This window comes from Sminthopsis crassicaudata, chromosome 1 (assembly GCF_048593235.1).
Source record: "Sminthopsis crassicaudata isolate SCR6 chromosome 1, ASM4859323v1, whole genome shotgun sequence".
Taxonomy (NCBI): domain Eukaryota; kingdom Metazoa; phylum Chordata; class Mammalia; order Dasyuromorphia; family Dasyuridae; genus Sminthopsis; species Sminthopsis crassicaudata.
The window spans coordinates 606,174,763-606,188,059 of NC_133617.1; the positions used below are offsets into that span (position 1 = coordinate 606,174,763).

The 13,297-nt window shown below is 33.0% G+C and overlaps 1 protein-coding gene across 1 annotated transcript in view; it reads left to right on the forward strand.

Moving 5' to 3' along the window:
- Positions 1–13,297, forward strand: part of SLC38A9 (solute carrier family 38 member 9) — a 90,021-nt gene that overhangs the window by 27,126 nt on the left and 49,598 nt on the right. Inside the window, 7 exon segments of the mRNA XM_074282500.1 lie at positions 808–940; positions 4,963–5,084; positions 5,426–5,489; positions 6,937–7,030; positions 9,404–9,578; positions 11,024–11,060; positions 11,062–11,095. Coding sequence (XP_074138601.1) covers positions 808–940; positions 4,963–5,084; positions 5,426–5,489; positions 6,937–7,030; positions 9,404–9,578; positions 11,024–11,060; positions 11,062–11,095 — 659 coding nt within the window.

The following is a 13,297-nucleotide window of genomic DNA, read 5'->3' on the forward strand; positions in this document are numbered from 1 at the left end:
ATAGAACAGCCCAAGTAGACATTATGATTTGAATTTCAGTGGAAATTGATCATTCTTTAGCAGAGAACCTCGGTCCTTTTGTAGAATCAGGACCTGATAAAGGTTATATCAGTAACATTGAAGCAAGCATTTTTATAATTGGATAGGACCTTAGATAGAGATCATACTGTTTTGGGATGTTCAAAAAGGGAGTTTATCATAGTAGTAACAAGGAAAAAATTCTTTGAGGAAAATAAGAAATGAGAAAATGAGGCAAAATAGAATCCTGATGTTGAATTTCTTTAATTGTGAAAGAACCTTATAAGGGAGATGGTTGAAAGGTCTGTTCCCCACCATGTATCTAAGCCAAGAAATATAATTTTTATTTGTCATAGGAAATAATCCTGGTGCATCATTAAGAAGATGATCCGTAATAAAGGGACTTTCCTTCATTTTATTCTTCTGATTTGGTGCCAAAAACTTCTCGAGAAAACATTCAAATCTCTATCCAAGTTTAATGATAGAAACTGACTGTTGCCATATTTCTTCCTAATAACTGCTTCAAAGGTTATTTCTCTGTGTCCCTTTAGTTACCACAGCCCCCCAAATTAAATAAAGTATAACTTAAAGTAAAAGAATTATAATATAAAAGTTTTGACACTTTCCTTTCCTACCAAGAGTGAAAAGAGAATGCTGTTTTCTGGTACCTCCCAGTCCCTTTCAAAGCGAGGATGAAAAGTTCTTTTCTGAAATGTTTGATTTCCAGAATTTTTGGCCCATGGGATCCTGGCAAACTACTGTTTTTCTTGTGTGTATTCTTTCTTTCAGACCTTTTTATGTGGAGCCCACAAACATCGTCAGTGTGGCTAATGACACTCCAAGGGTCAGTAACCATGCTTCTGCCATGAACAAGCGAATTCATTACTATAACCGGCTCACATCTCCTTCCGACAGAGCACTGGTGAGGGGCAAAGCTTAAGTTTCTGATAACATGTTGAAACAAATAGTAAATCTGCCACAGCCTCTATCACACCCGTTCCCACACAGTTGCCATTCTGGTTGAACTTTAAGCTGGCCAGATGCCAAGAGCAGCATTAGAGAAGGCTGATGTTAGCAAATCTAATAGTTTTCCTCTTCACTCTGTCTGAAACTACTGTCCTCCACTTTTAGGAGAAGCAGTTCTGGAGATCCTGCATGTCATCTTAAATCATCCCTAATCCCAGGGACTCTGGGAGAGTAGTCATTTCTGAAAGCCCAATGATACTTTGGGTCTTTGATGGACTAGAATTCTAATTAAAAGTGTACCTTTGTAATCATAAAGCTATTATAGGGAATCACCCCACGTTTTGTGACAAGTTGCTTCGTCTTTTTTTTTTAATTTCAGGAGAGAGGTTGTTTTGGTAGGAAGAGGAAGAAAGGGAAGAGATTAAAAACTCAAGGAAATTTGAATATATGCATACTTTTTTCTTTTAATATCTTTTCACACTTAAAGTAATTTTCTTGGTTTGTTTAGAAACCTAAAAATGTAACATGGCTTTCTCACAGAACAATCACATTAAGGATGTTTAAGTCATATATGAAAGCCTAGAAATAAAAAAGAAAAAATTTGGCCAACAAACCTTTTTTTCTGATGGTGCAGATTAAGCTAGAGTGAAGAGCTGACCACAATAAATGAGGGAAGAAATAACCTTTATTTTTTTTCCTTATTTTTCTAGACCTTCATATTGCTAGTTGAGGTGAGAGTGACCTAAATCTTCTGAATCAGGACTGAGCTACTTTCTTCTCTTAAGGGCCAAAAATGGACTTTTTGGAGGTGTTGCCTGTTCAGAACAGGCTACAATTTTTTGTTTTTTTTTTTTTTTTTTTTTTTTTTTCATATAATGAGTTGACCTTGAACATATTAGATTTAACTTCAACTAAATTAGCCTTAGACCCCATGAGGGTTAAATAAATCATTTGGGTTAAGTATACTGAGCTGCTACATGTTGTTTAATAAAGGAAGCAAAGAAGAGAAACATTGTGGTGTGCCTGCTTTTAGGAACTTTCCCAGATGTGTGATTGCATTTCCCAAGAGGACTTCTATCTAGATCAGACTGCTTTGAGTGCAGTGAAAGCTTATGGGTCCCTAGCAGCAACTTCCCATGCCATCCCCTGCTCCAAAATCTTTGAGGAACTTGACTCTCAGTTAAAATAGTGGCAGGACCTCAGATAATACAGATCTATACCAAATAGAGGCACAGCCATTCTTTCCAGAAATACTCAGAAACTGACCCCAACATTGTCCCAATTTGGGAAGTCTAGAAATAGAGGAAACAAAACAAAACAAAACAAAACAAAACAAAACAAAACAAAAAAAATTGACGATAAAGAACTAATAGGTTTTTGAGAAATGTTAAAGTGTGAAAATATATATTATAACATAGTGACATTTGATTATATTTTTATTTGCACAACTTCTCTCTTTTCCCCTTAGATTTTTACATTAAAATGATGAAAATAATAAAATTTTATGTCTAGCTGGTGACGTGCCCTGAGTTTTTTCCAAAGCATCCACGATACCCTTGTTGTCTTTGTACTCAAACTTTGTTTTTACCCTCCCCCCATTTCTTCTGCTTCTTTTCCTCTTGTTCTGCCCCAGATTGCCTTTTCCCCTGCCTTCCTGCCTAACACAGGCCAAGTCTAGTGTTCTTTCATTCTATGGCTGTACTTCACCAGGCCAGGTAGTGGGGGAGAGTCAAACATCTGACCCACTTTCCATTGTCTGCCTCCCAAAGTAATAATTTGCTGAGTTATCTCAATAGTGGTGTCTTAGACACCTTTTTTACCTTCCCTTTTTAAAAAAAAACGATAATGTAAACAGCAGAACACATAGTCACCTGCTACCATCCTTCCATGGAGTTAGCTTCTCATGCTCTAGTTCATATAGATCTCTTCATTCTTTAAAATTCTGACATCTATAGCCTATACTACCTAATTATTTTTTCTGACTTCTAAATTTTTTTACGTTCTTGGTTTTGGAGACAAAACTTGACAGACAAGTAACAACATCCCACTACTGCTGGCACAGACACATCTGTAAGATCCCTCAGAGTATTCTTAGGGACACAGCATTTGCTAATCCTGCTCCTGACATGTCCCCATCTACCAGAGATGTAGAGTGTGTATGTGTATGCATGTGCATATGTGAGGTTACTTCAGAATAATTAAACATATTTTTCCATTTTCCTGATAACCAAAGAGAAAACAGTTGGCAAAGTTCACATGTATACGAGTGTCATCTAGATCAGTAATGTCAAATTCAAATTAAAACCGATCCCTCTGAGCCACATATGGACTTAAAAACTACAAAATAATATTATCAATGTAGTATTCTGTTTTTATTTATTTTGTTAAACATTTCCCAATTTCATTTTAATCTGGTTCTGGCTGAATTAAAGTCTCACTCCAGCCAGGGAGAAGGAAGGAACTTCTCCAGGGACATTTTCCCTCACAGCTACATGAATCTTCTTTATAGCATCCCTGACAAGTAATCATGTGACCTGTTTGAAGCTCTCCATAACCCAGGAGCTTACTTCTTCCTATAATATTAGTTTAAATTTTTTTTATAATTCTTAAGAGCTCTGGGAAAACTCTCCCTTTATTAAGCTGAATTCACCTCCAATGTAACTTCGTTGATTTTTTTGCTAATTTGGCCCCCAAAAGCCAAAGAAAAAATATAATTTTTTCATTTCTCTGTGACTGTCTTCCCAAGTATTTTAAAACTTTCATATCTCTCAAACTTTCTCTTCTCTAAGCTAAATATTTCTTCAGTTCCTTTAATTGATATGTGACATTTTCCCACTTCTCTTCACTATCCTGATAAACCTTATGCTCCAGTTTGTCAGTTTTCTTCCTTCTCTAGATGTGGCATCCCAAACTGAATATTTTGCCCAGATGGGTTTTAACAAGAATATAGTACACATACATTGCTGCATGAAGTGCCATGTCTTTGTAGACTTGTTAGCTCCCTTCCTCCCACTCTATTTTCACATGAATGATTTTCTAGCCTTTGTTTTTCCTATTGTGTACTTGTATAGTTTTTAAAAATCATGCAGCATTTTACTTTTGTGTTTAATACTTCCTTCAGAATAGAATGGAGAATCGCAGGAAAAAATATGTCCTTTTCATCAAGAGGATTGGTGGAAAAAATAACTTCATTCAAATAACTCATGATAGGTTGAACTAATTCTTTTATGTAAGTTATAAAAAAAAATCTTTGCTCAAAATAAGATGCTTGGTTAATTTAATATTTTAATTGAAAAATACTATGTGTGTGTGTGTCTATGTGTATATACACAAAAGTAGATAGATAGTGAGCATATATATGTATATAGAATAGTTTTATAGTGAGAAATATCTAGATAGATATATGTTAACTACTTTTCAGAGCATTAGAATACAAATTAAAATAGACCAAAGTCCAGAACCATACTAAATGTTAGTCAAGTCCTTTTTTAGTGATTTTAAAGGTAGCTCAGAATCTTATGGTGCCACAATTATTATGAATTTTAGTTGTCATTATATACTGCTCTAGATAGAGAAGACAGAGGAGTGAATTAATGCTGTTTGGCCTTCTAGAAGGAACTTTTATGATTGCTTTTTAAAAAATTAATCTCCTATTGTTGTTAGTTTCTTCTTCATAAAAATGTAGAGAGAAAAAAAAATCTAGCCAGTTGAATGTTCTAGGGGATTGGATTCCAGGTAAATGTTTATTATTTTTTCTGTGCACCCTGATTTCTCTGGAACCATGCTTCTCATTAAATCAGGTTCTCCCATTTAGCTTGAAAAAGAATATTTTTAGCTGGTCAGAATTACATGTCATTTATTTGTGAACAATATACTGGACAGTGTTCAGGTATTTTACTGCAGAATAAAGAAGTCTCACAGCACTGTAGCTCCTGATCAGCTCACACTGATTTTTTTTTTTTTTTTTGGTTCATCCAGATTGCACCTGATCATGTGCTTCCAGCCCCTGAAGATCTCTATGTATATAGTCCACTGGGGTCTGCCTTTAAAATGGATCACTATGCCGATGGTTATGGTAAAAACACCAGTTTGGTCACAATGTACGTTCACCTATTTTCCTGGAGAGTTACTTAACTTGTTTGGGAATGAAAGTTACATGGTGTGTTTGTTTTGTCTGTCTATTATTTCAGTATTATAGATTCTAGTAAGAAAACTCCCTCTACAAGTATAGACTACCTGCTATTCTGTTATTGGGGGCCCCAAAAAGTTAGACTGAGAAATTAAGGTACTTTCTGCGTCTGTCACAACCAAAAGGAGTTGACAGGGAACATTTGAATTCAGTTCTTCCTGATTCCAAAACTAACTTCTATTTTATACTATATTTCTAATTTACTTTTAATTATGATAACCTATAGCATCAAGTTTTTTCTGCTTTTTTCAGTTTCATGATTTGGAATACTATGATGGGAACATCTATACTAAGTATTCCATGGGCAATAAAACAGGTAAGGTAATTTTCAAATTTTGCCTAAAAAGAATTTTTTTTTTTTTGTATCTTGAGTTCTAGTAGAAATTTCATTAATTTTATTAACTCTTCACAAAATAATTAGCAGGGATTAAATTCTATTCTTTTAAAAGTTCCTGGCCATTTTAAAAATACATCTTTTTATTGAAATCTTTTGGTATGTTTTTTTTCTTATATTACCAGAATATTCCTTAAGAAATACTATTTTTAAAGGGAACACAAAAAGAGAAAAGAAATCAGTGACTGAAATACATTTAAAAAAAAAAAAAAGGCTGAAAATATGGGCAAGGTACAGCACCTGTGGACCTCTTACTTCTACAGAAGTGTGGAATAGGTTATTCTTGTATCTTGTGGAGTCTTGTTTGTTCTTTGTAACTTTACAGCCTTCTTTTTTATTTTGATTTTGCAATCCTTACCTTTTATATTCTTTTCATTGTGTGTATTGTTTTCTTGGCCATCTTTACTTTGCTCAGTATTCATGCAGCTCTTTCCTTGTTTCTCTTTGCATATTCTTCATTTCTTCTTATACAGTGATAACTCTATTGTATTCGTATATCATTATTTAGCCATTTCCCATTTGAGAGGCATCCATGTTGTTTCCAATTCTTTGCTATCACAAAAAGTGCTGATATTTTATGGACTGTGAGAATTTTTTTCTTATCAGTGGTCTCTTGATGTATGAATGTAGTAGTAAAATCTCTGGGTCAAAATGTATGGACATTTTAGTCACTTTAATTTCAAAATTCCAAATTTCTTTCCACAATTATTGGACTAATTTGCTTCACAACAATATACTAGTATGCCCATCCTCCTGTAGCCCCTCCAACACCAACTAATTCCTTTTTTGGGAATCTGCCAATTTGCTATTCCTGGTACATTTCTAAAATGAGTCTGGGGTTATGTAATCATAGATCCATGTTGTAGCGAGCTGTCGTCTCTAGAAGCTGCCGGATCACTCTCTGGGAAGAGATCTGCTGTGTCTTCTACTCAAATCTCTCCGACAGATTCTTCTTCCTGTAATGAACCGTTGTCTCCAGGCAGTTGCTGTTAACTCTTGTCCAAAGAAGTGACTTCCCTTCCTGCAGAGAGCCCCGTCAGGCCTGATGTAATGCAGAGAGTCTTCTTCTTTCTCTGAGAGTCCTCTCTTTTATTCTCCCAGAGAATGGGTGTGGGATAATGCAAGGGCTTCTGGGAAGAACCACCCCAGCCAATGAGCTTGCCCCCTCTATCAAGTCAACCTGAGTTCTCACCTTGTAATTGTCCAGAAAACCTCAGTTCTCACTTAGTAATCCTAACACCATGTGATATTTCTTAGAGAGTTATAGTTTTGTTTTTTTCTTTTATAACTGTACAAATTACTTTATGCTCATCTGGCAATGTATTTTGTGCTGTATTTTACAAATAAAATCATTTTTGTATTTATACAGGCTGGATTTACCACTGGAATCTCTATCATCATTCTAATGGGTCTTCTAACACTTTATTGCTGCTACAGAGTAGTAAAATCACGGACAATGATACGTAAGAATCTGACCCATTGAAATAGATCACTGATGTGGGTATTATTCAGCCATTAAACATTTATTGATTATCTACCATGTCCCTAAAGTTTTCTTGTCTCTCATTCTATAATCATTAACTTTTATTTTTATTTTTTTAAATTTTATTTAATTTTTTTTTACTTGTTTAATTTTAGGACACCTATATTTTACTTTAGTTTTAATGTTTAATTGATGCTTTTTAGAATATAGTTTATTCCCAATAATTATGCCCTTAGAGACCTTTCCTTATAACAACAACAACAAGGAATTAATCAAAAACTAGCTGACACAGGGATCATATCTAACACTATAGACAACACTATGAGCCCAAAACATTTTACTACTTCCCTACCAAAAGGAGAAAAAGCTTTTATTAGTTGGAAATGTTCAAGAGAGTAGTATCTGGATTTGAAATACAAGAAAGTATGTGGCTCTTTGCAAAATGCATTCATTTTTGAAGCAATTTGCCATTCAAAAGAATCTTGAAGTTAAGGAGAAAGGCCATATGTTTTAAATGAGATTTTTACTTGTAGTATCTTTACAAAACTTACATTTTTGTCCATTGAGGATGAGAGTTTTAGTTCTACAAATCCTCCATATAAATTTGGAGGGTCCTCTCTTAAAAGTAGAAATAGTAACAGAAAAATATTGAAAAAAATGCAATGAAAATATTTCTTTGAATTTCACATTTTGATATTCTTTCCTTATAGATTTTTCAGACTGTTTTCTAATTTGTTCCCAAAATGTTTAGCCAAAATAGGCCAAAATAAACTAGAAGCCTGGAGATATTTTTATTTAATTCTGACCCTTCTCTAAATTAATTTACCTTCTATTTCTTGAGGTCCATTCTTAGTCTTAAGGTTTTTGAGGATTTTTGTTTTTGTTTTAGGATATTTGGAATCCCTTTAATAGGAAGAGGAGCTAATTTTAATTTAGTTGTCTATCAGATTTGCATTGAGCTTTAAGCACATGTAGCTATTGAGGGGTCTTAGGCTGTGCCTTTTTTGCAAGTAAGAATCCAGCTTTACCAACAACATTGTTGCAAATAGGATTTGACACATACTTGACACCTTGGCCAAATAACATCTGAAAAAATCCAATGCAATTATATTATAATGATGATTGTAATGATAAGGGTTTGTATGTAAATGCTTTAAGATTTATGTAGCACTTCACAGACACTAACTCACTTGATAACTAAGTTATTTACTGGCTAGTTGGGGCCTCCTTTCAGAGTTGTAGGGAAGCTATAAATAAATGCCATGTGGTTTTTGGTTTCACATTTTGCCAAGATTTTGTGGGGAAGACTGAATGCCAGTTAATTTTAATATTCCCATATAATTATGGAAGTATCACCAAACATTTATAAAGTTTGCATATTGTAAGACTTTGCTTAATTTTTTTTTTTCCCTTTCAGTTTGAAATGTGAATTGGACCTGAATTGATAATTGTTAAAAAAAAAAAATATATATATATATATATATATGTGTGTGTGTGTGTGTGTGTGTGTGTGTGTATATATGTATATATATGTACATATATATGTATACACGCATATATATACACACACACATATATATATATATATATATATATATATATAAAATTAATTACATTTGCTAATTTGTTTGCATCTGAGTACTGTTACAAGGACAGAATTTTTCTAAGGGCTTTTTTTTTTTTTTTTTGTCAATTTTTAAACTTTTTTATTTCAAGTTTTGAGTTCCACATTATATCCCTTCTTTCCCCTTCCTCTCTCATTTGTCTTGTCCAATAAATTATTTAGAGATACACAAGTTCTTCCATCATTATAATTCATTAGATGCTATCCTTTGATTTTACTTAGAAATTGTATTTCATTAGAATTGAAACTAAAAGAGGAGACTTATTATTAAGTTGATGTCTTGATTGTGTACAACTGTTTTAGTCATATAAGGAGCGTTCTTACCACACACTGTCCAACTTCTAAACTTTATAGCTTTCATTGCTAGTTTCTGGTCCCATAGTTTTTGGCCTACATAATGTTAAGTATATCTTTATTAGCTGTTGTATTTCACTACAGAAATAACAAAATTTCAATAAGTGAATTAATTCCAGAATTGTCAGATGTATCATGTTGTATATGTCAGATTATCAAACATTATGTCCTTTCAAAGTGGAAAGGATGGTCTGATTATATACTTTATTCAAATATAAGAAATTATCCTATAAAGGAAGTCTTCTGAAATAAACCTTTCCAATGGAGAGTAATCCAGTCTTGTGATAAGCATTTTAAGATACTTAAAGGACAAAAACTTGTCAATATGAAATATTTGACTTAATCTGTCCTTTTTACTTTTTTTTTTTTTCCTAGCTTCATTAGATACTACAAACTGGGAATTTCCAGATGTTTGCAAATATTATTTTGGCTCCTTTGGTCATTGGTCTGGTCTACTGTTCTCCCTGGTATCTCTCATTGGAGCCATGATAGTTTATTGGGTGCTTATGTCTAATTTTCTTTTCAACACTGGAAGATTTATTTTTAGTAAGTAATAACTTTTATTCTTATATTTTCTTCTGCCAATACATAGTACTACATATGGTATGATATGTAATGTAAAAATGATGAATTTGGATTCTGAGATGAGTTAGAATTCCACTCTTTTACTACCTGTATGGCATGGAGCAAGTCACTGTACCTATCTAATTACCAGCTTTCTCATCGGTAAAATAAGCTTGATAATATCTTATAATCATCTTATAAATTTGTTGTGAAGTTTAAAGAAGCTAATTTCTCTAAAGTGCTTTGTCAGTCTAAAGCACTATATACAGTGCTGTAATTTGCAGGAGGGAAGCCATACATACATACCAGGGGTAAGGGGAGGATGGGAAAGAACTGAATTCAGAAATTTGATCAAGAAGTGAAGCAAAGATAAGGGAGAAATGAAGTGGTAGCTGCATGGAGTAGAAGGGCCAAGATGGAAAGTTGTTTCACTCCCTATACACTTTCTAAATAAATAAGAAGAAACCAGTGGAGAGGATAGGTGTAGCGTGCTGTCGTCTCCAGAAGCTGCTGGATCGCTCTCTGGGAAGAGATCTGCTGTGTTTGAGAAGGAATGATTAATTTCTGGAGCAAGATCATGAAAAATGGAAAAAGTCAATGGCAAGGGAGGGAAATAGATACAATAAGGAATAAGTATATCTTTTTCCTCTGAAATAGCCAAAAAAGAGAAAAGAGTAAATGATAATGTTGTGAAATTTTGAGAAATGGAGAAAGGAAGTTTAGAGAACTGACAAATACCCTAAATCATCTTTGTGGAGCTGGACAGAATCTTGGCATCTTAATAATGGCAATTCATAAAATAATATAATTTTTCATCCAGGAATTACATAATACTTCATAAAACATTCATCTTAAGGAAGGTCGCTAAGGGGCAAATTATGAAATCACAGAATAATTTTCACTGCCTCATTCAGCTTCCTCTTTGGGGGGGAAATAAATGTATTTGTTTTTAGTAAAAAACACCACAATTTTCTTCAGAGGACCTCAATCTTGTAGTTAAGTTAAAATCTAAATTGGAATGTTTTCCACTCTGGGCTTATGTTTAATTTTCCATGAATATAATTATTTTCATTAACCCTTTTCATGTTTTTCAGGGGTAGTGGGTGGGTGGACACATGTTTTATCAAATATCTGATAAAAAAGAAGCTAAATCATTAACAGTCAAAAAATTTAGGAACCTCAGGGGGTCAGGTGGGGTGCAGTGGATAGAGCACTAGCCCTGAAGTCAGGAGGACGCAAGTTTCAAATCTAGCTTCAGGACACTTAAACACTTCCTAGCTTTGCCTCAGCCAAAAAAAAAAAAAAATTTTTTTTTTTTTTTTTTAGGATCTCCAAGACTGGAGCATTAACCATGATTGCCTACCAGTGGTTTTTGGTGATGGTTTTCAGCATCTGGATCACATAAAATTGTTTCTTATTTTTATATTTCAGATTTTTGTTTCATCATGTTAACATCACAGAAGATGTCCCTTAGTACCAATGGTACCAAACCCAGGTAAAATTGTTTTATAACAGTTTTAAATAAATAATATGTAAGAATTCTAGAATTAAAGCTTGTGACTTTTTAGCTTACTAGTTGGAAGAATCCTTTAAATTTTAAAGTAACTATTCTACTCTTTAATCTGAGTCATTGTGCTTTATTATTCTCCCTCCTCCAAAGTACCTAGAAAACAGAAAATATTATTCAGCAAATCAAGAAAAAATTTCCTGATAGTGAATAGAGATCAATAAGCATTAAAGAGAAAGTTTGGAGTCTTAAGAAAAAATCTTGGTATCTATTAGAAAAGCTTCATTTGATCAACAAAGTAAAAGAGACTTTGAGGGCAGTAAATATGAGATGATAAAAGTTAATAAAATTCACAATAAGTAAATGAGTATCGTAAAGTATCAAAAACCTCCCCCCCCTTTTTTTTTTGACAATACAGAGTTTGTTAGAAGGCTGGTATCATTGCAATACCTCATTTGTGTGGCATTTTTAATATTTTCAAAGTCATTCCTTCAGAAGGGCTCTGTACAAGAAGGAGTGTTTCTCATAGCAAAAGGGATTTTGCAACCCATAGAGCTTCAGTGGACTAGGCCCAAACATCATATAGCAAACAAGAGTTAGAGCTTGAACTTGAACCTAAATTTTTTGGATTGAGTTCAGAGCCATTTTTTTGATTCAAATTCAAATTTGAATTAAATTCAGAACCTAAACTTCAAACAAGATTCACAGGACTTAAGTAACTTCTGAAAATTTATGGAGATAAATATTAATCAGTAATTTAAGAGTTTACAATAATTGTACTTATGTTTTGCCTATTAATTATATCTACTTTTTTCTCTGGGCAATTGGAGTTAATTACTTGTGCAGGGTCATGCAGCCAGTAAGTATTAAATAAATGCTATTAATTATATCTAATTAGCTTGTGTGCTAAAAAGAAAATGAAAGAATTAACAACTGTTATCCATTGTGGTCATTTTCTTTTTCCTCCCACTCTAAGAATTTTCATAATTATCTTGAAATCTCTGCTTTATGCCCTTCTCACTAACAATCTCCATAGGAAGCAAACAAACCCTTGATTGACATAAGAGAAAATGCTACTGCTTCCCTGATAACAGTTGATAACATTAGTATATTATCTACTAATGCTGTTATTTCTTAAACTTTTTCATCATATATTTAAATATATTGAAAATAAAGTCACAGGTGAAATTCATGTCCCTTCCATGTTGTCTTTTGCTGATACCTCTGTAATGTAATTACCTATACTATATCACATATGGCACATGCCTGCTAAAGTATATAAAAGGCAGATTGAAATATGTTTTTGAGCTATTTATGAATTTTTTTGCCTAATGCTGAGGAAGTTTAAAAAAAAAAACCTTTGTTAAACAAAAAAAGTAGTAAGCATTCTTTTTCTACTTAGTTTTGATTTATGTATGGCATTTTTACATACTGGAGAGAAGAGCCATAAAGTTAGAAACTCTTATTAGAGATGAAACAAGTTTATTTTTTGTCTTTGATAAAATGTAAGACTTCATCATTTGGCTTGGGTGAATTATCTTTTTATCATGGGTTAGATCTACACTTTGCACAGGTGTTTTCTTTATAAAATAATAGCTTAAGAGCAAAAAATTGTACTGAAAAATGAGTCATGATGAAAACTGGTTTTGAATTTTCTTCATACAGGGAAAAAGTTATCATTTGCAAATAAGTTTCCATTAACTATCACATTATCTGATTGTCATCAGGTTTTTAAGCAGCTATTGAATTTCATTGATTGGACCTTACCTAGGTAGTTTAAGAAGGATTGCTGTGGATCTTCACTTTCCTTAAATTCTTACATATGGCCTCATTATTATGGTTCATAGATAGAGATCTACACATAGATTTACATATACATATACATAGATATTTATATCTAAGGAAATATATATATATGTGTGTATATAAAAAAATACATCTATACACCTGTGTCTATGCAGTGTATAAGTTATTTTCTGATTGAAGTGTAGTCTAACAACCAGTGATTATATTATATCGTTTGTTGAGGGAATAAATAAACATTAGGTTATTTATCTTCAAGTATACAAAAAGCTTTCAAGAATATGGTATTTTTATGCTTTTATATAAAAATCATTGTCCCTTTTTTGGCTTCTCTTTCCATTTCTGCTAAACACTTATTAAGCATTTCTTATGTATCCTAAATACTAGAGATATAT